The 27,645-nt window shown below is 46.9% G+C and overlaps 1 protein-coding gene across 1 annotated transcript; it reads left to right on the plus strand.

Moving 5' to 3' along the window:
* Positions 1-199: 199 nt before the first annotated feature.
* LOC112117658 (cytoskeleton-associated protein 2) lies at positions 200-21,516 on the plus strand. The gene is made up of 9 exons (XM_026653509.1): positions 200-320; positions 6,376-6,463; positions 7,905-7,983; positions 9,866-10,728; positions 12,018-12,237; positions 12,729-12,896; positions 16,140-16,212; positions 19,971-20,319; positions 21,196-21,516. Exons 1-9 carry the CDS (start codon positions 260-262, stop codon positions 21,437-21,439), a joined length of 2,145 nt encoding a protein of 714 aa, XP_026509294.1. The 5' UTR covers positions 200-259; the 3' UTR covers positions 21,440-21,516.
* Positions 21,517-27,645: the final 6,129 nt, after the last annotated feature.

Genomic DNA, 27,645 nt, shown 5'->3' on the forward strand with positions numbered 1-27,645 from the left:
ACGACCCAGCAGCGGTTTAGTTTCAAACCTCTCTCAAGTAGCCCCCCTCCTCCCTGCGCCCGCTGTCGGTGGTACTGCCCATGCGCGCTGCGTCAGGCGGCGCGGCCCCGCCTCTCCCAGGGAGCTAGCCCATTGGCCAGTTCAAGTCCCGCGGCCAGGCCAATCCCGGAGGCGGTACCGTACCGGCCGCCTCATTCAAACGGCGGAGCGGGTGGTCGCGGCGGTTCTGTGGCTCCCTCCCTTTATATCGTCCGCGGCTATGAGCTGCCGCCTCCCTCCGCAACTCCCGGCCACCCGGAGAGCCGAGCCGGCCTACAGAGGTAAGCGCCGCGCCCCCGGGGCCCTTCTCACGGGACGCAGCTGGAAGGCACCCGGCAGGGCCCGTGGAGCCGCCCCTGAGCCGGGCTCGCCCAGGGCCCCCCGCCAGCGGGAGGGAGCCCCAGCCATTCCCTCGGCCCCTGCCCGGGGACCCGTCCCGCCCGGAGCTGGCCCTGAACCCCCTCCCGCTTCAAGCAGCCCGTGTGTCGCATAGCGGTCGGGGGGAGACGGGCCAGCGGGTGGATCCGGGTCTGAAATCCGCACCGCTGCCGAGACGAGACGAGACGAGGTGGGTGAGACGCAGTATCTTTTACTGGATTCTCACCCACCGTGTGTCTCTAATGTCCCGGGGCCTCCAAGCCTATAGTCCCGCAAGCCCCCACAACCCAGAGAAACGAGCCACGGGGGAAGGGGCAGGGTCCGTCAACTGTGGCTGGAAAGGCGGGGTAGCCTCTTTGGGCACATGAAAACATCTGGTTAGTTTACACTGAATCAACTTCTTAGCGCTCTTTTCTAGCAAGTATGAACATGTGACAGTTCCAGGGACAGCACAATTCGACTTGTCTTTAATATACACAACTATCACTACTGTTGTGCCTTAAAGATACATTGTTAAAGAAGCTGATTCTGCAACCCTTGATGAAAAAATAGCTAAATTCATCCCAGTTGCTTCCATCTTTTAATCAAAAAGGGCCTTGAGAAAGTATGCCTTGAAGATGATCTAATTTGGGGTACTGTCAGATTTAAGTGGGGGAAGCAAATTCTACAGTAAGGACGCTCTGAGATCAGTCTGCTGCAGACTTCTGCTTTCCAAGTCTGTGGACTGCACCAGATTATTTCACCTGTCTGGCTGGGAGAGGCTTTTTCTTGGTTCCCCTGGAGTCCCAGCATAATGGGCTTGATGTAACAAAACCAACAACCTGAATAGCACCTGTCAGCAAAGTGGGATCCAGCACAGTCTCTGGAGTAAAAGTATAATGTGCTCTTGTATAAAATCCTATTAAGTGACTGATCAGCTGCAATCATCATCATCAGCTGATGTTTCTCTGTCTTCAAGTGTAGCCTCATTTAGAGCAGTTTGCAGGAATCCAATCTAGAGATAAGAGGCATGGATGATGAGGTAAGATGAGTATCTGAAAGGAAAGATCAGAACTTGTTAATCAGGAAGATACAAAATTGCTCTTGACCAATGCTGCTATCTGGTCATCGCAGACAGTTTAGGTTTTAAGAGAACCCCAAGATTGGAAACTTGAGTAGCAAAGGGAGGGCCTACTTGGTCAAAAAGGGAAATGTTCTCAATAGGGCAGGTAAAAAGTGACTTAAAAAACCCACACATTTTATAAAACTTAAGTAGAATGTTTTATTTACATGTTGGTAGGGTTTTTTCTTCCCACTTTATAGTCTGTAATTGCCAGGGTGGATGATTTTTATACTTGTTTGGTCAATTGTTAATAGAATTTCAGATTTATCTAGAGAATTTTCACATTTAAAATGCTGAAAAAGACAAATCTGAGGCCTTACTAATGACTTGACTATGATAATAAAACAAATTCAAATAAAATTGATAAGCAAATAGCCCATTCGTAATTACAGCCAGTATTGCCTTTTGATATGTTGAGTTTCCACAAGTCAAGACAGCTGAAACGCTTTGATTGGGCTATAGTCCATCAGGATTTGCACTTTGAGGTTAACGGGACTCTTGCTCCTAAGTCACAAGTGCTTTTGAATATATGACTCCTATGTACCAAAGCGTTATAAGGAATAGCCAGCATGCATTTGTCAAGAACAAATCATGCCAAACCAACCTAATTTCTTTCTTTTGACAGGCTTACTGGCCTAGTGGATGTGGGGAAGTAGTAGACTTGATATAACTTGATTTTTAGTAAGGCTTTTGACACTGTCCCACAAGACATTCTCATAAGCAAACTAAACTAGAAAGTTTTCCTGCTTTAAAATTAGCAACCCCCCTACCCCCACCCCCGTGTGGATGCAGTTATATCAGTATACAAGTGGTTATGCCAGTATAGCTTTATTCTGGTTTGGGAAAAATAAGCTATACAGTGCAGACTGATGAGTGGCTGTGTCACCCCTGCCCTGTATCCTGGGGTGCCCTTTACAATTCCTTGCTTCTGTAGCCACCAGCCTGGACTGTCCACTAAAAGCCTCCAGCATGTAAATCACTTCCAGCCATGTCTGTGTGTACTGCAGAAAGCCAGCCAGATCTACCTTGGCTCTTACCAGCCTCGGTTATGCTGCAGGGTGACCCAAACATACCTCGAGTCCCAGATTTTCCCCCAATAGGTCCTGTTGTCAGTTGCTACCGGTGTGGTGCTCTGCTTTCTCCTATGTTGATATCACTCGGCTGTGTGCGTGTGTTCCCTCTTTGTGCTGCCCCAGCTCTGCGCAGATAGCTGACCCAGCAGACCCGAAGAGAACCCCCAATAACCACAGAGTCTAGTAAGATGCAAAGTCACGTCAACTAGGTTTATTGCAACCTTGGACACAATTGCAGTTCCCCGTAGATTACTTAGTCTACCGGGCATACTACTAATAGATGCCTCTTGGCAAGGACCCGGCTCAGTGGCGGGACTTTCCACTGCCCCCGTGGCCGGACAAAGACACCACCCCAGGGATACATTCTTATACACAGGTACAAACAAGTTACACATCACTCCTGAAGTATTGAGGTGCAACCCCTCTACGTAGCAAGGTGCTGCCTCTCACCTTGTACAGATTGGTTCGATCAAAACAACTCTATCCATCATTTTACCCTTTTGCCCCTGTCATTGGGATGGGTCGGCCTGTTCCTTGTGTGTGGAATGTACAAGTATGCGAATGTTCTGATATCTGGTGTCCAGTACCTTTTAGGTATGTCTCTTTTTGCAGCATCAGCCCTTTCCTTGCCAGCTTCTGTGAGCAGGGCCTGCTTCTGGCTCACAGTTTAACTTTGCTTTATGTTAGCAAAGTCTTGACCATTACTTTAGTTCAGGCCTTAGGCCTCATACCAGGCCTCTGATACCAAGATTTATATCTCAGGGCCTCCTCTTACTACAGATCCTGTACTGCCCAGCCCTATCCTGAATAGCTCAAATATATTGAGCCCTATCTTGCTTTAAGGGAGTAATGTGTGCACAACTTGTTACCCCAAATGGAGTTACCCAGGCACTTCAACTTGAACACACTGGATTAGATAAAGCAATAAACCACGTTTAATTACAAAGAGAGATTTTTAAGTGAGTAGAAATGAAGAATAAAAGTCAGAAGTGGTTACAAGAAAAATAAAGATAAAATGCTTACTGATGCCCAACTTTAACACACGATTGGCTTCAAAGCAAAGCTTTTCACCATATGCTTTCCGCAGTCTTATTGACAAAACTCTTTTAGGTCAGGACCCCTCCCCCAGGATCCAATGGCTGCTTCCTTTGTCTTTTCAGGTGCAGTAAATGTGATAGGCAGGTTAGAAAGAGTGGTTCCTTGGGGTGTTTGTCCTTTTTTATTGTTTGTCCCTGTCTTTGAAAAATATTTCCAGTTGAGACTCAGGAGACAGTCTATGTGGGAGGATATTCCCTGCTGTTTTTTCCCCCCACCTGTTTGAACTTCCTTTGTCTTCCATTCCTGCTTGATGACTTTTATTTACTGCTTAAATGCAAATGAAGGCAAGCACACATTCTTTCCTTTGCTTAGGATAAACCTGTTTGCAACCTTCTGTTTGGGCAGGGCTGTGGGGTTTGGAATGTGTGTTGTAAGATTCCCCTGTATGGGGTTATTAAACTCCAATGTTGCCAAACATATTTTACCAGGACAATACTGACCAGCAAATTGAGGTTTTAAATACATCACTAGGCATACCTTGTACTGTACAAACAATATTACAATGGTGTGAACATAGGGGTAGACTGTCACAACAGGTATAAGGCACCTTTATTCCGATATAAAAGTCCTAGTGTGGACTCAGTTACAAAAACCTCATACCCCCTAACTGCCATAATTACACTGGTATAACTTTTCTAGTGTAGACCAATCCTGGGTCTAATGAAACACTGGCATAGTGTTATCAACATACTGGTGACAGTGCAATCCCAAATCTTCCTTAATGCCTTTCCTTTCCTCGGTCACAGTACTATTTTCAACGGACTTTTTAAACACATTGGACAGGAGGTGAGAAGGAAGCAAATAGAAAAGCAGGTGGAGACAGAATGGAACTTTTCTCTGGAGCTTATACCTTAGAAAAATCTTTGCTAGTTCTGTGAAAAGCAGATTTTTAACCTTTCACCTGAAGTCGCAGTGGGGAACAAGCTGCACCTTCCCTCACATTGCCTCTAACAGCTGGTATCAACCAAAGTCCTCCACTGATAGCGGCAACCAAATAAATGTATATATTATATAGTATAAACATTCTTCCAAAACAGCACCAAGAGGTGAAATATTAACAATGAATGTTAGGTTGTTAAAACAGTAATCCTAGATTAAAGGTTTAACACATCACACTATTGTATAGAATTCAGATTTAAAAACTGAACACTGCATCCTTAACTTCTGACACGGGGACCAAAAAAGGGGCCAGGGAACTAAAGTGCAGCAGCGTAGTTGCGTCACCAGCGCTGTAAAAAACCCACCTGCACGAGGGGAGTAGCTTTCAGCGCTGGTGCACTATCTACACTGCCACTTTACAGCGCTGAAACTTGCGGTGCTTAGGGGTATGTTTTTTCATATCCCTGAACCAGAAAGTTGCAGTGCTGCAAAGTGGCAGTATAGACAAGGCCTAGATTTGTTCTCCCTCACACTTTATGGTAGATTTGTGAAATGCCTGAAAGGTTTTTAGCACCCCCTCATCCCCCCCCCCCCCCCCAAAAAAATTCTACTTGTTTTTGTTTACCTTTCTCTTACTGAATGACTCTGACAATAACTGGAGAACTACTAGTCTTATGACACTAGAAAAACTGTGGGGGTGAAAACTGATTGAGATAGGAAGTGACTTCCACTGAGACCCTTAATACTGAATTGTGTGTGGAGGGGGGAAGCTTGGCTGAAGATTCAGCACCCTGCCCCTTCAGTTAGGGGTCTGAGAGAATTCTCTGTCTACATCAGTTGTCCAACTCCTTCAGTAAAAACAGGGAAATTAAGGCTTCACATTCCTGAGTGTCTCACTGATGTGTAAAAAAACAGGTTTGTGGTGTTTTCTTTTAAAAAAAACAAACAAAAAAAACCCACCCCAAAAAAAAAAAAAAAAGCCCAACCCTTTCAGGCCTTTTTACATGGTAAGACTATATCTAAATAAACATTTCTCCATGCTTATTCTACTGTTTGTTCTGCATCTGTGTGGTGACAAAAAAGCACGAATATAAACTGAAGATCAGGTTCTGATGGCATTTACCAGTGTTGTCTATCTGTAGACTCAGTGCTGGCATAAGCTCCTCTGTGCCCTTTATGATAGCACTTCATTGTTGCTGCTGCAAGTGGAACTGCACCAATGCTAGACCCACAGTAGAAGAGGTGAAAAGTCCCTGTAGAGGCAGCCACAGAGAACAAAAGAACACCACTGTGACTTGGGGGGCGGTTCTTGTTCAATGGTTAACTTAGCAGAACACCAACTGAGAAATGTTTAAATAAGCCACACTTGAATACACCTCTACCCCGGTATAACACGACCCGCTATAACACTAATTCAGATATAACATGGTAAAGCAGCGCTCCGGGGGGGCGGGGCTGCATGCTCCAGCGGATCAAAGCAAGTTCGATATAACGAGGTAAGATTTTTTTTTGGCTCCTGAGGACAGTGTTATATCGGGTAGAGGTGTATGTACAAAGTGTTAAATGAAAATCAAGATAAAATTGCTGTGTGGTGTGTGGCTATTAAAATTCTGACTATATATAAAAATCTTTTCTTCAAATCTCTGTCCAGAGGCTTTATTTATTAATTTGTCTTTTGAGTCTTGATAAAAATGAAATACGTTTAGGCCAATTCGATTCTTATAAATTTGTTAGAAATGGGTTGAGCTGGAAATAAGGATTTTGTGTAACACTAAAAAAATGTTAAACTTTCTTTTAATCCATTAGAACAAAGAAGACAAAAGGTTGAAGAGTACTTGTTAAGAAAAAAGGCCATTTCTGGATTGCTCATACAGGAGAAGCGGACAAATATCAGGTGGAGTCAATACCTTTGTCTGTTTAAATCTGTCTACCATGAAGGGGCCAGTTTACCCCTTTACACGCTTGCTGTGGGAAACTGAATTACCAATCAATAGCACTTAACCAAATTTTAAAAAGTTACATTATTTAAATCTCTTTAGTTTTATATCCTGCTCCTGGCTAAAAGCCTCTGAGTAACAAATACTGCTTAGCACAACATATTTTCTAGAAGTATAAGTGATAGCAAACCTCTGTAAACTGGAGATAGTGTGGTAAGAAGGACTGAGTAAGAGAACCCTGAGTTCTAATCCTGGCTCTGCTATTGATTTGTTGCATGACTTTTGCAGGTCACTTCACTTCTGTGCCTCAAATTTCCCATCTATAAAACCAGGAATAAGACTGCTTTCCTCCTTAAGGGTGTTGTGAGAATTAGCATTTGTGCTACACTTTGAATGTATAACATGAGATGTCAAATATTTGCTATATTCCTACAGCTAATTTGTAGCAAGTCAGGATGTTCACTGGAAACATCATGCTATCTTAGTACAATGATTTCTAACCCTAATTATCAATGCAGCGGCAATATTGCTCATCCTAATTGAGTACTTCAATCTGTCCTTTCACTTTCTTACTCTTTTTTTGGTTGAGGCTGGGGATGAGGTGTTTGGGGTGCAGGAAGGGGCTCTGGATTTGGGGGGGCTTAGGGCAGGGGATTGGGGCGTAGGCTTACCTTGGACGGCTCCCGGTCAGCGGTGCAGCGAGGGTGCTAAGGCAGGCTTCCTGCCTGTCCTGGCACCGTGGACCGTGCTGCGCCCTGGAAGTGGCCAGCAGCAGATCTGGCTTCTAGGTGGAGGCGCGCAAGCGGCTCCGTGTGGCTCTCGCCTGCAGGCGCACCGTCCCCCGTTGGGAAACGGCCAATGGGAGTGTGGAGCTGGTGTTTGGGCAGTGGCAGCGCATGGAGCCCCGTGGCCCCCCCACCTAGGAGCCGGACCTGCGGCTGGCTGCTTCCGGGGTGCAGCGCGGTGTCAGAACAGGTAGGGACTAGCCTGCCTTAGCCAGGCAGCACTGCTGACGGGACTTTTAATGGCCCGGTTTTTGATGCTGACCAGAGCTGCCACAACCCAGTACTGGGTCACGATCTGCAGTTTGAAAACCACTGTTCTAAAGCAAAGATAATAGCTACTAGCTCTTTCTCTTCTGTGTTGGCAAGAGGAACTGGTATATGTGTCTTATGCTTGTGGCATGAAATATTTCTATGCAGTGGTTTTGATTTGTAAATTCAAACTGAAATAGATTTCCTTTAGGGACAAAGCTACTATTGTGCTATCTTGTGGAAACCATGAATGCTAGATCTTGGTGGTTTCCCTGCTTAACATACAGAAATGTTACTATAGTGTATATTATGCAAAATATATTTTTAACTATTCTTAACTCTTTGCTTTTGACTTTTTTAAAAGCAATAACAGAACTGGGAAAGCAGCTAGTGATAAACCAGAAGACAAAATAAAGGTCTTAAAATCTGCTAAGCAGAAAATGGTAAGTTTGTATGAGGGTTTTTTCCTTTACATAACTGATACACTGGTAAAACTGCTTGTTTTAGCATTAACATAAGTGACTTCCACAACATGGAAGAAATTGTACACATGTAGCAGTAAATGATCAAGATTTCGTTCACACTAACCAGTTAATCTGTGCTCCTGCAGAGCCTTAGGAAGTGCTATCTTTATGAATATACTGTATCCCAATATTTTTTTCTCCAGTACAGGATAAGCCTTCTGAACTGACTACTAAGAGACTGAAAGGACTGATTAATGGAATTATTTTACTGTGACACCTATAGTTCAAACTGTGGAATAAATTCCATTCTGATATCCTGTCTTCACATACTCATAACTTCAGGAAATAATTTTTGGCTGAAATTTTCCATGTTTGGTCTTTGTATTCTTTTTTAAAGTTTGAGAAAAATCGGACCCCTATGTGATGGGATCCCTGGGGTACAGCCTGGGACCCCTGTGCCCTCTTAACTCTCCAGCCTGGGCTGTCTCTCTCAATGCTTTGCTAGTGACCCCCTCCAGGCGCTGTTATCACTCAGAACAACTGCATGTGGAGCCCCCCCACCAGCTAGATTGCATGAATGCTCCCAGAGCCCACTCATGAATCACATGGAGAAAGGCACCAGCCAAATCGCCCCAGCTCCTAGTCTTGTACCTCAAGAATATACCGTCGTGCTTTGCTCAAGACAAGCAGTGCAAGTTCATTAATTGGTTCACCACTTCATCAATGGAAAGTTGATATACACCAGCCTTTGTGAACCTGAGCAGATTTACCAAACACTTCAGGCAAACTCACTGGTAAAGATAAACAGTAAAACCAGTTTGACTACAAAAGATAGATTTTAAGTGATGAGCAAAAAGTCAGTTAGTTACCAACATAAAATAAAATATAATATAAGCATGCAGTCTAAACTCTCAACCCTATTAGACTGGGCAACATTCTAGGTTAAGCAGTTTTTCTCACCCCACTGGACATTGCAGTTCATAGTACACAGGTTTCACCCTTGAAACCTGGGCCAGTCTTCTCTGCTGGAGTCTTCTGGATGTCCTTGTTGCTTGCACCATAGATGAGGTGAGGAGAAAAGGTCAAGCATGCGGCCACTGTGTTCTATTTTATACCCTCAGTCCATGTGCTTGGAGAACACAAGTCCAGGCGTATCTGATGGGCATTGCTGAGTCACCAGGCAAGGTTGAGCAATTCCCCTGGTGTGGCTTGTGCAAGTGAGTCATTGCATTGTAGCTTCCTTGCTGGACAATGGCTGTTGATGGTTGTTTGACACCGGCCTGGGCGTTGGTTCGCTCCCTTGTCCTTGTCTCTAGGGATCTAATATCTGGGCAATTCCCCAACTCTCAGCATGTTTTAGTACCAACCATTCAACACAATTTCATAACTTCATATGCACTAATGATATACATATTTAGATAGAACCATGGCTTTCAGCAGATCATAACCTTTCCCCTGATACCTCACATGGCATACTTTATATAAAATATCACAATTGTATATAAATGATGAATATGGGGGTTACAGGGCACTCCCCCTGAGGCATAGTGTGTCACACCCTGGTTGAGAACCACAGCTTTAGATTCTAGAAACCGTTGCCTCTCTTATCCTTATTCAATGCTTGGGTGAAGATTTTGCAGTGGCAAGTAGAAATAACAGTTCATATTCCCCTTGTTTGACTCCCTTGTAGGTGTGATGCATCCCCATTTTCTTCAAGGCCAACTTACAGTATTATTAATTTCCCCCAAAGTCTTATAAGCCTACCACTGATTGGAAGGCTTATAAATTGCTGAAATGAAATGCAGATTATTGCCATATGTTATGCATTTTTAATATTTTTTCATGTTCCTTCCAATTTCAGGAAGATAAAGAAAATGCTAATAGACCTCCATGGACTCAGTCAAACAACACTCTGAAAAAAACCACTGCCTCTTCAAAGGATGAAACCTTGAAAACTACTACCATATTGACAAACTCAACTGTAGGAACAAATTGCAGTCCTGAAGATTTTAGTTCAGCTATTAACACTTCCAAAGATGAAGCTGTTGAAACAAAAACTTATCATGTGTCATTTAGCCAGTCCTTCCTGCACAAAAGAAACATCAAAGAGAAGCAACTGATTGCAGACAAGCAGAACTCTGATGCCAGCCTGCCAAAGAAACATGTGCCTGGCTCATATTGTGGCAAGGTTATCCCATCGAAGATAAACTCCTTCCGAAAAACACTAGAAAATGAGGATGCAAAGAGTTCTTTGGCAAACAAGAAACCTATAGCTCCTGCCACCAAACCAGCAGTGAGACCATCATCCACCAGCAGCAATAATGCAGTCATAAATAATATTAGAGCCACAAATTTGGCTAGTGCTGCTAAACCTGTACATGCCACCCCCTTTCAGAAGAGACCACCTGTGAGGGCTTCTCATAGCACCCACTCAAAGTCCATCCAGAACAAGGAGAAACAAATAGTCACAAGTGTGTCTGTAAATAATATGACTGTCCAAAAAAAGCCTGATAAAAGTGGGCCACCATCATTAAAGACAGCTCTTCACAATGCTAAGCCCCCTTCTGTGCCTGGGGCAAAGAGAACTGAGGTTCCACTGAGAGATGTCAGATTAGGAACTTCAGCAAAGTCTGTTTCTGTAACCTGTGGTACCAAGGCCACCCAGGATTCAAAAGCTGGCAACAGAAAATATGTTCTGCCAAAAGAATCAACAGAAGAGAGAAGGTAACTGGATTAATCAGATTCTGTGTATGTGGGTTTTTTTTTTTTAAAAGGGGACTCCCTCTCCTTCACACCTCCCCCCCCCAATGGATCTCAATAGACTTGTTTCAGCTGTGAGTGGATGTGCTCATATTGTTTTTAGGTCCACTAGTAAGTTTATATATAGACATTCTTGTGCTCAGAACTGCAAACTACCTTTTTCTGGTTGAAAGCCATCAGACTCTAAAGAAACCAAGATTTAAAACTGAGGAGTAGAATTCAGATATTGCAGCAGCATTTTAGGCTCTCAACTTGTCCTGCTTCGTTGTAGTTTCTGCAGCATCAGAGAAACACATCTCCAGTGTTTCAGGCCTTCTTGTGTTGTGTTGGCCTTGGCAAACCTGACGCTGGTGTACATGTAATCAAACCACAGCCAAACAGCAACTTACAAAAAATAGCTTAGTGCATGATGTACGTAGAATGTAATATTTATTAGAAACTGTGTAATAGGGGAGGAGAACTAGATTGCTTCATTCACTAATAGAATAGTGTTTTTCAGCTCTAGATCAGAGATCTGAATCCAGTCTAGATAATTAGAGACAGTTGTTACCAGCTTATGGCTGGTGGCCTGTATGAAATGAATTGGTATTCTTGGTGCAGTTATCCCAGTAGATATCTGTAATTTAGCAATAATTGGCAGTTTCAGTATGAAGCCAAAGGATTCAAATGGGGATAAAATCTGATGTATACTCTTAAGAAATGGCCCTTTTGGAATAGGACCCAGGTCTGCTATGGTAGGGTGCTTGCACTGCCATACCCTATGTTCTGCCTGTTCTGTGGATAAAGGGATTCTGTCTTTAGGACTCAGTCTAGTGCTTCTCATAAGTATAAACTCAGTTCAAATTTTTGTTCTCTAAACTTATGGGGCCATCCCAGTAGCTTAGAAGCAGTTCTCTGCACTATGTAGGAAAAACAGGGTTGGTGGTGGGTTTTTGTTTGTTTTATACCCTCAATTTTTTGCTGCTGTTGGACAAGAGAAGATAGAAGTGTCTCAACTTGCTGATCATAAACATCTCTAGCAGATGGAAGTAGTGGCATCAAGGTTTCAAAGGCTTCCATGCATAGGTGATATCTGCATGGCTTGATTAGAGAGAGGTGATAATTAAGAATTCTCTAAGGACTTTCCTCATCTACCCTCAAAGTATGTTTTTACGTGACTTGTGTTGACTGGCCCTAATCTTAATCTTTGTATATATGGTGAAAAATAAGCTATTCTACAACAGATGCTAATATACTGATTTACTTAAATGCAGAATTCGTCTGGCTGAATGGAAGGCAGCCAAAGGAAACGTGATAAAGAGGCCATCATCTACTGTGCTACAAGTAGCCCAGTCTGAGACACAGACATCACAAGAAACTCCAAAAGAACCAGTTGAGTCTTTCTGGGCTGCCATAGTAGAAGAGGATGAGCAAGGATTATTCAGTGAAAATGTCAACAAAACTCTTGTGGAATGTCTACATTTAACAGAACAGGTATTCATTTTGTTGTATACTAACATCATGATCCTGTATGCCCTTAGTGCATGGAACTCCCATTGACTTCAGTAGTAATTTCATGCTCTGAGGGCTCATGTGATTCAGCCCCAAGTAACCAACCACCTGATTTAGAAAGCAAGATCTAGAATTGACTTTTATGTGGTGCCCAGTATCAAAGGAAAGGAAGTAATTCCATAGTCCACTTGTTAGTTCATTAATTTTATTGAACCTTTTTACAAAAGTTACCTAAAAAGTGACGCTTCTAGAACTTGGAGAAGAGAAATGATCTCCTATTTCCTAACACTCTGTACAGACAATTTCATTTTGAAGACTAGGTGAATGTAAATATTTCTCATTGCTACCAATTTATTCAGGGTCACTAGAAAAAAACAGAAGCAAATACAAGTTTTCAGTAACAACTGTATAGTCACTACCTTGGAATATGTTTATTAGGATTCAGTCTTCCTGTCATTTTATGTAAATATTAGGGTTTTCCTGGGGATGAAGTACGTGCAATGCTGGAAAAGCTGATTCAGAGTGTTCCAGATGCGAAAAAACTTGCAAAATACTGGGTGTGTCGCATGCGTCTTGAACAGCTGGGCCCAATTGAAAAGATCATTGCTGTTTATGAGGAGGCTATTCTGGCAGGAGCACAGGTGAGAAGCAGAATCTTGGGGTTTTTGCAGTGAAAAAGAGTGATGGATGTAAAAACCGGTGCATTCAGCAGAACTTCTACATCAGAGGTCAATAGGCTGACCATGGGCCAAATCCAGAACACAAGATGCTTTTTAATGGACCCCGAAATCTTTTTATTTATCGATGTTGTTTATAAAAATCATTTTCTCTGGAGTTTGGACCTTGACTATACTGTGACCAAGAAATTTGGACCTTGACCAAAAATAGACTATCCCTCTTCTATATCAGGGATCGGCAACCTTTGGCATGCGGCTCGCCAGAGTAAGGCCCCTGGCGGGCGGGGCCGGTTTGTTTACCTGCTGCGTCCGCAGGTTCGGCCGATCGCGGCTCTCACTAGCTGCGGTTCACCGTCCCAGGCCAATGGGGGCGGCGGGAAGCGGCGGCCAGCACATCCCTCGGCCTGTGCCGCTTCCCACCGCCCCCATTGGCCTGGAGTGGCGAACTGTGGCCAGTAGGAGCCGCGATCGGCCGAACCTGCGGACGCGGCAGGTAAACAAACCGGCCTGGCCCACCAGGGGGCTTACCCTGGCGAGCTGCGTGCCAAAGGTTGCTGATCCCTGTTCTATATATTAACACTGGCTGCTTCTAGTAAAAAGGGGTGGCTCACTTACATTGAGTTAATTAATTAAACACAAGCTTTATAACCTTGTTGCAATTGTGAATCTTTGCATTTATGCTGCAACTTCAGTAAACAGCAACTATTACTTTTCAAGGGGAGAGAAATGAGCATCAAAATTACTTCTAGGAAAAATGATGAAAAACTAACTTCTAATGTATGCAATATTGATGTAGCTGTGTTGATCCCAGGATATTAGAGAGACAAGGTGGGTGAAGTAATATCTTTTTATTGGACCAACTTCTGTGGGTGAGAAAGACAAGCTTTCAAGCTACACAGAGGCCTTCTTCAGGGCTGGGAAGGGCACTCGGAGTCACAGCTAAATACAAGATCAAACAGATGGAATATGTGCTAACTACTTATGGTTCTCAACCTCTTAGACCAGTGGTCCCCAAACTTTTGAGGACTGCGCCCCCCTGCTTCCTCCTAGAGTGAAGGGTGGGTGGGGGCGGCATGGACGGGGTAAGGGGGCTGAAGCTGGGGCTGCAGGGATGGGTCTGGTGACTGAGCCGCTGCTAGGGGCCAAGGTTGGGGGTGATGGCAGGAGCGAAGTTGCAACTGGGCCTCAGTGAGGGCTGGCAGTGGAGCCATGCCGAGGCTGCAGGTGGGGCCAAGCACGAGGATGGGAGCTGAGGCTGTGGCTGGGGAGGGGTGGGGTGGTGCTCCCTCCCTGCCCCCCATGGGGGCTGGCCCAGACTCGCTGCATCCCCCTGAAGGCCTCTGGGGGGTGCACCCCACACTTTGGGGACCTCTGCCTTTGACATAGGCCACAAAAGATTTAGACTGAAAACTGACTGAACAGAATTCAACTATATATACAGACAATAGATTTCCAAAGAGGTCTTCACCCCCATTCAAAATTTTAGGGGTTTGCAAATGAAAAAAGGTTGAAAACCACTGTTTGAAGGGATGATTTAATGTGAAGTGGCCTGCTAAGGCACCTGTAGTCATATGACAAGGGGTGGGGGGGGGAGGTTAGTGGGTTCCAAATGTAAGCCTGGGAGCTTAAATTCATAACTTTGCTAGACACTAAAAATAATGGTCTTAATAAAGACACTGGTTTTATGGCTCATGACAACAATGTGTAACACACTAGCCCTCCCTTTTTGTCGTATGACTACAGGAGTTTTTTATGGGCCACTTTACCTTGAATGATCCCTTAGAATGGTGGTTTTCAAATGTGTTTTTTTTTTTTTTTTTTCTTTCTGGTGACCCAGTTGAAGAAAATTGGTGCCTGCTAACTAGCAGAGCTGGGGATGAGGGGTTTGGGGTGCAGGAGGGGGCTCTGGGTGGGTGGGGCTCAGGGCTGGGGCAGGGGGTTGGGGTGTGGGCTTACCTCCGGCGGCGCCCAGTCAGTGGCGCAGCCAGGGTGCAGAGGCAGGCTTCCCGCCTGTTCTGGTACAACAGACCGCGCTGCGCCCTGGAAGCAGCCAGCAGCATGTGTGGCTCCTAGGCGGGGCTGGACCTGCTGCTGGCTGCTTCCAGGGCGCAACGCAGTGTAGAAACAGGTAGGGACTAGCCTGCCTTAGCCAAGCAGCACCATTGATGGGACATTTAACGGCCCCGTCAGCGGTGCTGACCGGAGCCGCCGCAACCCAGTCCCTTCCGTTCCATGACCCAGTTCTGGGTCGTGACCCACAGTTTGAAAACCACTGCCTCTGAATATCTATCAGATTGATCTTGTACTTAGCTGTGACACTGAAGACCCGAAGAGCACTGTAGCTCAAAAGCTTCTCTCTCTCTCTCCAACAGAAGTTGTTCCAATAACAATTTTACCTCCCCCACCTTGTCTCGAACATCTAAGTAACATTAGAAGTTATTGTTACTTTTATTTATAGGATTTGCTAACATTAAGGTTGCAAAAGAAACACAAGACTTGTATGCAAAAATTCAGGTTCCAGCAGGAACAGTAATGCTACAACATTGTACAGGATGAATCATATGCAGTGTGGCAAAGTTGATGTTGCAATCTTTGCTTGCACACTTTGACTCATGTTCATACTGCATTAACATAAGGATTTACAATTAGGCTTAGCAGAATTTGATTTGTTTGTACAATTTTGATGGATAATATCAATGTTTAAGCATTTTTTCAGTTTTTATCCCTTACATTTTCAGTTGTTTTTGTTTTGGGTTTAAATTTTCAGGTTGCGGGAAATTGTGGGGAGAATTATTTAATGACCATGGATGCTGAGATTCAAAAAGTTTAAAGCTTTGTAATTGTTTAAAAATACAAATTGTCAATGTCGCATATCAAAATATATACACTAAATATCCTTAAATCAAACTAAGTTCTGAACCAGCATGTTTCTGACTTTGCCTATCTGTAAATTTTGGTTGTGATTGATGGAAATATTTTTCATCATTTTGTGTCCCTGTGTGCAAGCGCACATGTTGAAATCAACATTTACCAATAAAAATCTAATCTTTCTAAGTCTGTTTATAATACAGTTAATCAATTGTAATGTTCATAATATAACTTAAGGTGATGCAGACTGCATCACCTTATTTTTAATTTCCACATTAAACTCTAGAATAACTAAGTAGGGACTATATGGTCCATTAATGGAAGCAACTTTTCTTCCAGCCTAAGGATGAGTTACGACACACAGTAGCAGATATTATGAAGAATACTGAAAATCTTCCAAAGTCAGTTGTTGGTAAGATTGAATACTCTTTCTTTCAGTTAACCTTAAATTATCTGACTCCGTGAATAAAATGTTAAACCAGGGGTTCTCAAACTGGGGGTCGGGACCCCTCAGGGGGTTGCAAGGTTATTACATGGGGGCGGGGGGGGGTCACAAGCTGTCAGCCTCCACCCCAAACCCTGCTTTGCATCCAGTATTTATAATGGTGTTAAATGTATAAAAAAAAAGTGTTTAATTTATAAGGGGGTCACATTCAGAGGCTTGCTATGTGAAAGGGGTCACCAGTCCAAAAGTTTGAGAACTACTGTGTTAAACTTTTTAAAAAACAGGGTGCACTCTGTTAGTCATATGGTATGGAAGCTGATCTATTTAGTGTCTAAACTTCAAGTTGTCTGAAACATAATGCAAAGTTTGATTAAAACTTACTGATTCCTCCTCAGCTGCTAGCATGTTGCCAATAGTGACAAGTGACACTGGCAGACAGGGAGCCCCAATCATATATAGATTTTTTTTTTTTTTTTTTCAATTTTTATTCTTCATTGACTGTCAGTGGTGTCCAGCCTCTTCAGCCTGAGGTTCAAATGTTTCAAAAAGGTCAGGGGCTAAAATCAGTAACTGGGGCAGATTCACTTGATTGGCACAAAAGTATCAGCAACCACCTGCAAATTCCTGCTGAGGAATCATCCAGTATGATGAATTAAAGGTGCCTATGTGACGGGTTGGATCACAGAAACCCTCTTGGGAGCTGCCACCTGATGTGCCAAGACTACTTCTACCCCTGCTTTCCCTGACAGCTCAGGACTCCAGCACCTTGTCTTGCTGAGCCAGACACGCCCATCTGCTCCAACAAAGACCCAGGGTCTGAATTACTTACCCCAAAGCTGCAGGTTTACCTGAAAGCAGCTAACAGAAGTCAGCCCTCAGATGCCCAACTCCCAATGGGGTCTAAACCCAAATAAAACCGTTTTACCCTGTATAAAGCTTATACAGGGTAAACTCATAAATTGTTCACCTCTATAACACTGATAGAGGGATATGCACAGTTGTTTGCTCCCCCAGGTATTAATACATACTCTGAGTTAAGTAAAAAGTGATTTTATTAAATACAGAAAGTAGGATTTAAGTGATTCCAAGTAGTAACAGACAGAACAAAGTAAGTCACCAAGCAAAATAAAATAAGATGCGCAAATCTATGTCTAATCAAACTGAGTACAGATAAGATCCTCGCCAGTTCCAGAATGCTCCCTTTTACAGACTAATCTCCTTTTAGCCTGGGTCCAGCAATCACTCACACCCCTTGCAGTCACTGCCCTGTGTTCCAGTTTCTTCCAAGTATCCTGGGGGGGTGGAGATGCTCTCTCTTTAGCCAGCTGAAGACAAAATGGAGGGGTCTCCCAGGGGTTTAAATAGACTTTCTCTTGTGGGTGGAGACCCCCTCCTCACTCCTATGCAAAGTCCAGCTCCAAGATGAAGTTTAGGAGTCACCTGGGCAAGTGAGTCGTGTGTGGACATGTGACAGTTTTTACAGGTAGCATCCATTGTTTACATGCTACCTTGAACGTTCTCAAGTAGACTTATGTGGATTGGAGCATTCCAAGATCCATTGTCCTTTAAGTGTTTCTTGATTAGGTATTTAACTTCAACATCATAGGCGTGCACAGGGGGTGTGCCTGGGCACATCCTAATGCAGGGCAGGCAGAGCTGTGTGTGTGTGTGTGTGGGGGGGGCTACGTGCTCCCGCAGGGTAGCGTGTATGGCACCGTGCTGAGCCAGATGCTGCTAGGAGCCTCCCTCATGGTTGGGGGGGGGGGGGGCGGGGAGGGGGGGGGGGGGCGGTCGGGACGGGGGGCGGGGGGGGTTGGGCCGGGGGGTGGGGTGCTCTCACCTTGGGGGCAGCTCCCCCCTCCCCAGTGTTCCTGCATGCAGGGGAGAGTCGGCAGAGGCAGGGCAACTCTGTATGCTGCCTCCCTCCCCCCTCCCAGCGCTGACCTGGTTCCCAGCCCATTGGCCAGGAACTCCGGCCAATGGGAGCTGTGGGGGGGGGGGGGGGGGGGGCGGCGCTGCCTGACCGCGCCTCCCCTGCAGGCAGGGGGAGGGAGCTGCAGGCAGAGAGAGCCTCAGGATATTCTTCAGGGGGACAAGGAGTCCAGGGCAGCCTGGGGAGTTAGCGGGGGGTCTGGCGCTGGCAGCAGCAAGTGACCTGGCCCCAACCTGCTCTGCTCCACCCCACCGGCTCCCAGCATTGCTCAGTGGTGGGGGGGTTGGGGGAAGGGGTGGGGCATGCTGGGGCCGGGTTGCTCGCTGGTGCCAGGCTCCCTGCTAAGCCCCCAGGCTGCCCTGGACCCTGTGTCCCCCTGAAGCACAAGGCCTCCCAAAGCACGGAGTCCAGGGCGGTTGCCCCGATCCGTCCTATGGTTGGGACAGCTCTGCTTGGACACCACCAAAAATCATACAAACCTGCAGCCCCTGATTGGATAGGGGGTGGGATTATGCGGTGGTGGTTAGGGGAGGGGGCGGTCAGGGAGCAGGGGGGGTTGGATGGGGCATGGGAGTCCCAGGGTCTGTCAGGAGGTGGGGGATAGATAGGGGTCAGGGCAGTCAGGGGACAGGGAGCAAGGAGGGTCGTGGGGGGAGGTCTTTGGAGGCGGTGGTCAGGGGACAAGGAGCTGGGGGGGGTTGGATGAGTCGGGAGTTCTGGGGGGGCTGTCAGGAGGCAAGGGTGTGGGGAGGGGTTGGGGGAGGCAGGGAGCAGGGGGGGGTGTATGGGTCGGGAGTTCTGGGGGTCCTGTCAGGGTGGGGAGCAGTTGGATAGGCGTGGGAGTTCTGGGGGTCTGTCTGGGGGTGGGGGTGTGGATAAGGGGCGGGGCAGTCAGGGGACAGGTAGAGTCCTAGTGGGGGCAGTCAGGGGACAAGGAGCAGGGAGGCTTAGGTAGGGGTGGGGTTCTGGGAGGCAGTTAGGGGCAGGGGTCCTAGGAGGGGGTAGTCAGGGGACAAGGAGCAGGGGGGGTTGGGGGTTCTGAGGGGGGAAGTCAGGGGGCAGGAAGTAGGAGGGAGTGGATGGGGGCAGGGCTAGGGCATGGCAGGGGCGGGTCTCCCTGGGTACACACCCTAATGAAATGGGCTGCGCACGCCTATGTTCAACATTCCTTTCTCCAGGAACTGACCAAATGCTCTACGAAGGTTCTTTAGAAATCAAGCCAGTACACAGCTAACATTCATAACTTCAAATACAAAAATGATACATGCATACAAATAGGATTAATACATTCAGTAGATCATAACCTTTACGGAGATATGTTACATGGCATATGTAGCATAAAACACATTCTAAGCATATTTCTATAAAGCCTTATGGGAGGTACTGTCACAGCCTAGTGTGGTGGTTTTTTCCTCAAAAAGTACTATACACCTGCCACCTGAAAATCAGGCTGCTTTCAGGTATGTCAAGTTGACCATTCCAAATCATTTGCCTTTGAAAATTTAGGCCATTGTGGTTTGTGATAATTCACCTTGCTTGTGGGGAAAATGTGGTTTTAGCAATGTAGGTGAAACTAAGGTCTATGAAACACTATTGTGCAATAGATTGTTGTTGCAAAAATGGTTTGGTGTGCAGAAGCTCTAGAATTTCAAAGATACCCCTTACTGGTTACTGAAGAACATGGTGAAACCACTGACCTTTGCATCGTGTTTTACACTCTGCTGCTAGTTACTAGATCCTTAATTGCAACTAATCATGACTGTGTCCCTATTTCTAACTTTGTAACTTTTAGAGGAATGTGTGAAAGAAGAGGTTATCAGCAAAGAAGCTAACTCTTCGGTAGAGAATGTAGAGGAAGTCTTCAAAGAGCTCAACTTGAATGATGAAGAGAAGGCAGAGACTAGCAGTGAAGTGATCAAGAAAGAGGAAACAGATTCATCCTTGAAGTCAAGACAAGAGACCTTACCTAAAGAAAGTAAAAAGCACAGAACAAAGTACAAAGAACAAACTAAGAAGTCTGAAAACTACAAAACTGAAGATATAATAAAAGATGCAAACTTAGAATTTAAGACTCCTGAAAAAGAAAAGGAGGGGTCTTATTTAATTAAATACAATTTGTCAACCACTCCATACTTAGAAAGGTAAGATCACTTATGGTAATCTTAGAAGTTCCTGCACTTTTACAGTGTCTGGGGAAACTGTGATATGTATTTGCATCACAACTGCAGCAAATCAAACATCCTAGACTAGTGAACATCCAGTTTGGAGCTGGAATTCCAAGAGTCTAATCTTTTGAGGGCTGCTTCTCCTTTCACCATTGGGGTGAATGGGTGGAGAAGAGCTTTACATCTAAAGGAAAGACTCTCTTTATAGGCCTGTCACAACTCAAATCTTTCAAATTGACACAAGCCATCTGTCTTGGCTTTTCTTTTGGCATAAATATCAATTGTCTCCACACCTTTAAGAGTCACCTTATTAGTCACAAAATTTAATTCTTTGCATCTGGGAGTTAACACTGAAAAGCCTAGGATACTTACCCTGAACACTACAAAGCAGAGCTTCCCCTGCTCAGGATACCCAAAATACATTATGTACTTATGGGAAGTCCTGCCCAGCTTTGGAGCCTGAATTGCTGCATGCCTGGTGTAGAAGGCTGTACACTCTGTGGAGGATCTAGGAAAAAGTCAGGTGGATATGTGTTTTTGCCTGGAGCAACTCTTGACTAGCAAACGTAGTGGAAAAGAACTCTATCCTTGGGCAAAATGAATGTAGTGCTTAAAACGTACTTACCACTTCTCTGGTTTTAGCTTCTGGGGGCATTGTATGTGGTCATTATCTTCTCTTTTTGCTGGGGAGGGGGGAATGGGAGGGTACAGTTGGCTAAGGCAGGAAGCATGGCTTGTTTGGTCTTTGACAGACTTTCACATGGATGTTTCCATAGAAAGACAGTAAGACTAAATATGGCTCAATATACATCTTTAATCCACAAATGTGTTTGTGTTTTTTCTTTTCTGAAGTGTGAAGAAGAAGATGCAGTGTGAGGCAAATGACTCTGCTGTTAAAGATATAAAATTCTTAACCCCTGTGAGGCGTTCTCGTCGCCTTCAGGAGAAGTTGTGCAAGTTACCAGATATGTTAAAGGATCATGATCCCTGTGTTTCTTCGCTTGAACAGCTGGGAGAACTAGGAGCTGTAAACAATGCCTTTATCTACAGACAGAACAGTGCACTACAAGAACCCATTACTCATCTGGAAGAGTAAGAAGAGTAGTAACTTTAGTGGAGAAGATTTACAAATCCTCTTAGATAAGTTTGATTCATTCCTGGTTTTGCAATTGGTGTATTATGTTTTAGATATACAGAGCTGGCTTAGTAACTTAAAGGTTTTAAGATGGTTCAAGCAAATTCCATATTGCTTATTTTGGAGTACAGCAGTTGCAGAATCAAGTATAGTGCAAAAGTCTCTGTTTTATTTGAGGAAGAACTTTAAATATTTAAACTCACTTTTATTTCATAAGTTTTTTTTCTTAAGCTTTGTAGCAAATATGTAGTGTTGGTTTGTTTTGCATTGTAAATATTTGTCTGTCTTGTTTAAATGTTACATTGAATACTAATTAGGGAATGGATTTAACATACTAATAACATTGTAATGGATGTCTAGCCATGATGACCCCCTATCCCCCATTATAAGCTAAATAGTTTAAAAATTCACACAATTTACATTCTTGCTCTTAAAAGAAAACATAAAAATTATGATCAATGAGGGGTATGTATTGATGTGTAACAGATTTGCTGAATTGGAAAACTGAAACCAAATACTAAATTAATTTTTTTCTATGAGTGGAGCAAACGGTGAACTTCAAAATAGCTAGTCCCCTTGATTAGTGTATTGAAACTTTAATATAGGCTTGTGTTAAGCAATATGTAACATAAGACTTTCTATTAAACTTACCAATTCGCGTTACATTTGTTTTATTTATACTGTTTACATCTTAAATTCAGGGGACTAGAATTGCGGAAAGTGGTGTGTGTTTTTTGTTTTGTTTTGTTTTTGTCTCTCCTCTTCTCCCTCACAGGCGTTTCCTTCGCTTTGTGGTCAGCCAACAGCACTTCCAATTTACCGTCCTTTCCTTTGGCCTATCCACGGCACCAAGGGTCTTTACAAAGTGTATGGCCGTCGTAGTTGCCTCACTCCGTCGACATCGGATCCAAGCGTTTCCGTACCTCGACGACTGGCTCATTCGGGGTTGCTCCAAGGACCAGGTGCAATCTCATGTTCAGTTCACCATGAGCTTGTTCAGACAGCTGGGCCTGCTGCTCAATGTTGAAAAGTCCACTTTGGAGCCGACCCAAAGAATAGATTTCATCGGAGCAGTCCTAGATTCAAGATTCGCCCATGTGTGCCTAACACACGCCCGCTTCCAGTCCATGGCGAGCATTATCCACGGCCTCCAAAGCTTCCCGACCTCGACAGCATGGACGTGCCTCGGTCTCCTGGGACACATGGCGTCTTGCACCTTCGTGACCAGACATGCCAGACTGCGCCTCCGTCCACTTCAGGCCTGGCTCTCAACTGTATACCGCCCAGGCCGGGACAACATGGGCACAGTGGTCATGGTACCGCCAGAAGTCTTAACCTCCCTGGTCTGGTGGCTGAACCCCAACTCGGTATGCGAAGGGGTACCATTCCATGCCCTGCAGCCCTCCCTGGTCCTAACCACGGACGCATCATCTTTGGGTTGGGGTGCTCACCTTGCAGACCTTTGCACACAGGGCCTTTGGTCCACACAAGAGAGATCACTGCACATCAACATACGGGAGCTGAGAGCAGTGCGCCTGGCGTGTCAAGTGTTCCGCAAGCACCTTCAGGGTCATTGTGTGTCAGTTTTTACAGACAACACAACTGCCGTGTTTTATATCAACAAACCAGGGGGAGCACGATCATCCGTCCCCCCCCCCCCCGTCAGGAAGCCATTCACCTGTGGGAATTCTGCATAGCCCACTTGATCGACCTGGTGGCGTCGTTTCTCCCAGGAGTCCAGAACACCTTGGCAGACCACCTCAGCAGATCCTTCCAGGCTCACGAGTGGTCGATTCGCCCGGATGTCATCCACTCTGTTTTCCGGAAGTGGGGGTTTCCCCAGATAGACCTATTGGCCTCTCGTGAGAATTGGAAGTGCCAGGTGTTCTGCTCTCTCCAGGCATGCTCCCCGAGTTCCCTGTCGAACACCTTCCTGATACCATGGAAAAACCGCCTGTATTATGCCTTTCCTCCATTCCCGTTAGTCCACAGGGTCCTTCTCAAGTTGCACAGAGACAGGGCCTGCTTAATTCTGATTGCCCCGGCATGGCCCAGGGAGCATTGGTATACCACTCTCCTCGACCTGTCGGTGACAACTCCAATTCCACTTCTGTTGTGGCCGGACCTGATCACTCAGGAACACAGAAGACTCTGTCATCCAGACTTGCAATCCCTCCACCTCACAGCATGGATGCTGCATGGCTAACTCAATCTGAGCTACGTTGTTCCTGCTCGGTGCAGCAGGTACTTTTGGGTAGCAGAAAGCCCTCTACTAGGTCCACGTATTTGGCCAAGTGGAAGTGTGTTTCCTGGTGGTGTGCCCTGAGCAATACTGCCCCTCTGGAGGTACCAGTACCTACCATCTTAGACTATCTCTTGTCCTTGAAACAGCAGGGCCTAGCAGTTTTATCCATCAGAGTACACCTAGCAGTGATTTTGGCCTTCCACCCGGGCGAAAATGGGCACTCGGTCTTCTCCAATCCCATGGTCAGCAGGTTCCTCAAGGGACTAGATTGTCTGTATCCGCAAATTCGGCATCTGGCCCCTACGTGGGACCTCAACCTGGTCCTATCCAGACTCATGGGTGCCCCATTCGAGCCGATGGCCACCTGCTCGCTCCTGTACCTTTCCTGGAAGATAGCCTTCTTCGTAGCTTTCACCTCGGCGAGACGTGTGTTGGAGCTTAGAGCCCTCACGTTAGACCCACCATATACGGTGTTCCATAAGGACAAGGTACAGCTGCGACCACACCCTGCCTTCCTTCCTAAGGTGGTGTCTGCCTTCCATGTCAACCAAGGCATCTTCCTCCTGGTCTTCTAGCCGAAGCCGCACGCTTCTCGGCGAGAACAACAGCTGAACTCCCTAGACGTTCGCAGGGCCTTCGCCTTTTACATCGAACGAAACCTTTTAGGAGGACGACCCAGCTGTTAGTAGCTGTGGCAGACTGGATGAAGGGCCTTCCAGTCTCCACCCAGCGCATCTCGTCCCGGATCATATCATGCATCCGTGTGCTATGACTTATCTGATGTCCCAACTATGCACTTTACCACCCACTCCACTCGGGCTCAAGCTTCGTCCTCCGCCTTCCTGGCTCATGTACCCGTGCAGGAGATATGTAGGGCAGCAACTTGGTCATCGGTGCATACCTTTGCTTCCCACTATGCGATCGGCCAGTAGTCAAGGGGTGACACGCGGCATTTGGCTCAGCGGTTCTGCACTTCATGACATCTCATTCCGACCCCACCGCCTAGGTAAGGTTTGGGAGTCACCTAATTGGAATCGATTATGAGCAAGCACTCGAAGAAGAAAAGACGGTTACTCACCTTTGTAACTGTTGTTCTTCGAGATGCGTTGCTCGTATCCATTCCAAACCCGCCCTCCTTCCCCTCTGTCGGAGTAGCCGGCAAGAAGGAACTGAGGAGGAACTGGGTCGGCTGGGGTATATATGCGGCGCCGTAAGGGCGCCACTCCAGGGGGCGCCTCAGCCGACCCACCGAGAGTTGCTAAGGTAAAAATCTTCCGACGATCGTGCACGCGGCGTGCGCACACACCTAATTGGAATGGATATGAGCAACACATCTCGAAGAAGAACAGTTACGAAGGTGAGTAACTGTCTTTTCTGCTCTTCCCCTCCCTCCCACCCCTCCTTCCCCGTCCCTCTTCAGGGACCTTACTCACGAGCAGATCCTTATGCAGATGGTGCAATCGCTCCTTGCCATAGGGGCAGTGGAGGAGGTTCCTCAGGAGCTACGGGGCAAGGGATTCTACTCATGATTCTTCCTTATCCCCAAGGCAAAGGGGGGTCTCAGATGCATTTTAGACCTACGAGGACTCAACCAGTTCAGGGTGAAGTTGAAGTTCCACATGGTCTTCCTGAGCATGATCATACCTTCCCTGGATGCGGGAGACTTGTCCGCCGCCCTCAATATGAAAAATGCGTACTTTCACATTGCCATTCGTCTGGCCCACAGGCCTTTCCTGAGGTTTATCAATTCACGGTGCTCCCATTCGGTCTGTCGATGGCCCCCTGAGTGTTCACCAAGTGCATGTCGGTTGTTGCGGCCTTTCTCTGCAAGAGACGGGTACAGGGATATCCCTACCTTGATGACTGGCTGCTGTGGGGGCACTCCAGGGAGCAGGTGGAGTCCTAAATCCATTTGGTCAGAGACACTTTCGAGAGACTAGGACTCCTCCTCAACATGGACAAGTCAACACTATCTCCAACCCAAAGAATAGAATTAAATTGTGGGCGGTGCTGGATTCTGTGCAGCCGCGAGCAATCCTGCTGGAGTCCAGATTTTAAACAATGACAGGCGATATCCCACCACAACCGTAAGGGGATGTCTGAGTCTCCTTGAGCATATGGCAGCCTGCACCTATGTGGTCAGGCATGCCAGGCTGAGGTAACTCCAGGCCTGGCTCGCCTCAACTTATCTTTCAGGTCCGGACAGTTGGGCTTTGGTAGTGATGGTACCAGAGCAAGTTCTAGAATCCCTTCAGTGGGGGCTAGATTCTCGCGTGGTTCGCTAAGGAGACCCTTTCAGCACCCCTCATCCCTCCATGACCCTGATAACAGATGCATCAGCTCTCGGCCGGGGGGCCCACCTAGGAGACCTACGGATGCAGGGTTAGTGGTCACAGACCGAGCTCTCGCTTCATATCAACATCAAGGAGTTCAGAGCGGTGCAACTAGCCTGCCACACTTTCCTGACCAGAATGCAGTGGCAGTGCGCGGCGGCAGTGCCGTAACAAGAGCGAGGCGAGTGAGGCACTTGCCTCGGGCACACAAAGCCCACGGGCGCAGAAAGTGGTGGGGGCGGGAGGGAAGCTGCTGGCAGGCACAGAGATATTTATAACCCAGGTGATCTCCCCCCTGGCCCCACCTGCCGCTCCCCCATGCCTCTCCCGAGCGTCTCCCGGCCCCGACTTGCTCTCCCTCCCCATTCCTGGCCCCGGAGCAGAGCAGCTCCATGCTGCCTCCCTGCAGCAACTGCTGCCACAGGGTCCTAGTGCCCCCTATTTCGACTACCAGGGCAGACTGACTCTGAGCCTGCCCTTCCCTCTCAGACCCTTTCATTTTCCAATGGGACCCTCCAGCACCACAGCCCCCCCCCTCCCCCGCCAGCAGTCACTGCTCCTGCCCCATGCTGGGCAAGGAGGCAGCCCCATCCCTCACCCCCAGTAAGGCTACAGTCAGGGGCAATAGCAGGGGAGGAGGCGCATGCAGCACCCCCCGGCACCCACCACAGGGGAGGCGAGGGTGATTCCTGGACTTCAGAGGGGCCCTAGGAGCACATGCAGTGACAGTGGTGGGGGTGAGTGTGCTGCTGGGGGGGGGCGGGAAAGGGGGGCTCGTACCCCAGAGCTTGCTGCTGCCAGCAGGGAAAGGTCTGGGGGGAGTCCTCTCTGGCCCCTGTCCTGGAGCAGCCTGCCTGCACCCCAAACTCATCCTCAGCCCTGCCCCACCCCAGAGCCCACACCTTCAGTCAGAGCTTTCACCCCCCCCCCACCGCACCCTCGGCCTGAGCCCCCCCAGCATCCCAAACACTTTATCCCCAGTCCCAGCCAGAGCCCTCATCCCCCTGCACTCCAACCCTCTGCCTTAGCCCTGAGCCCCTCCAGCACCCCAAACGCCTGAGCCCCTCCAGCACCCCAAACACCTTATCCCCAATCCCAGCCACAGCTCTCACCCACCACACCCCAACCCTCTGCCCCAGTCCTGAGCCCCTCCCACACCCCAAACCTCCCAGCCCCAGACAGAGCCCTCACCCCTACTCTTGCCCTGAGCCCCTCCCACACTCCAAAACCCTCATCTGCAGCCACAACCCACTGCCCTCAGCCCTGCACCCCCTCCCATCCCCAAACTCCCTCCCAGTGCCTGCACCCCAATCTCTTGCCCCAGCCTAGGGTCTGCACCCCAGACCTCTTCCTTCACCCAAACTCCCTCTCAGAACTTTGGGTGGGTGGGGGGGATGGAGTTTGGGCAGGGCGTGTTCTGGGCCCCACCAAAATTTCTACAAACCTGCCGCCCCTGATCCTGCTCTGCAAACCTGAACTCCCAGCATTCTCAGGACACATGCTGAGCCCTAGTGGCCACTGCTGATATCCAGCACCTTCCTCCTCTCTTAACCTGTGAGTCCCTCTCTGGATTGGAACTGGACTGGAAC

The sequence above is a fragment of the Terrapene carolina genome, unplaced genomic scaffold (assembly GCF_002925995.2).
Source record: "Terrapene carolina triunguis isolate 2854851 unplaced genomic scaffold, T_m_triunguis-2.0 Scaffold139, whole genome shotgun sequence".
NCBI classification, from domain to species: domain Eukaryota; kingdom Metazoa; phylum Chordata; order Testudines; family Emydidae; genus Terrapene; species Terrapene triunguis.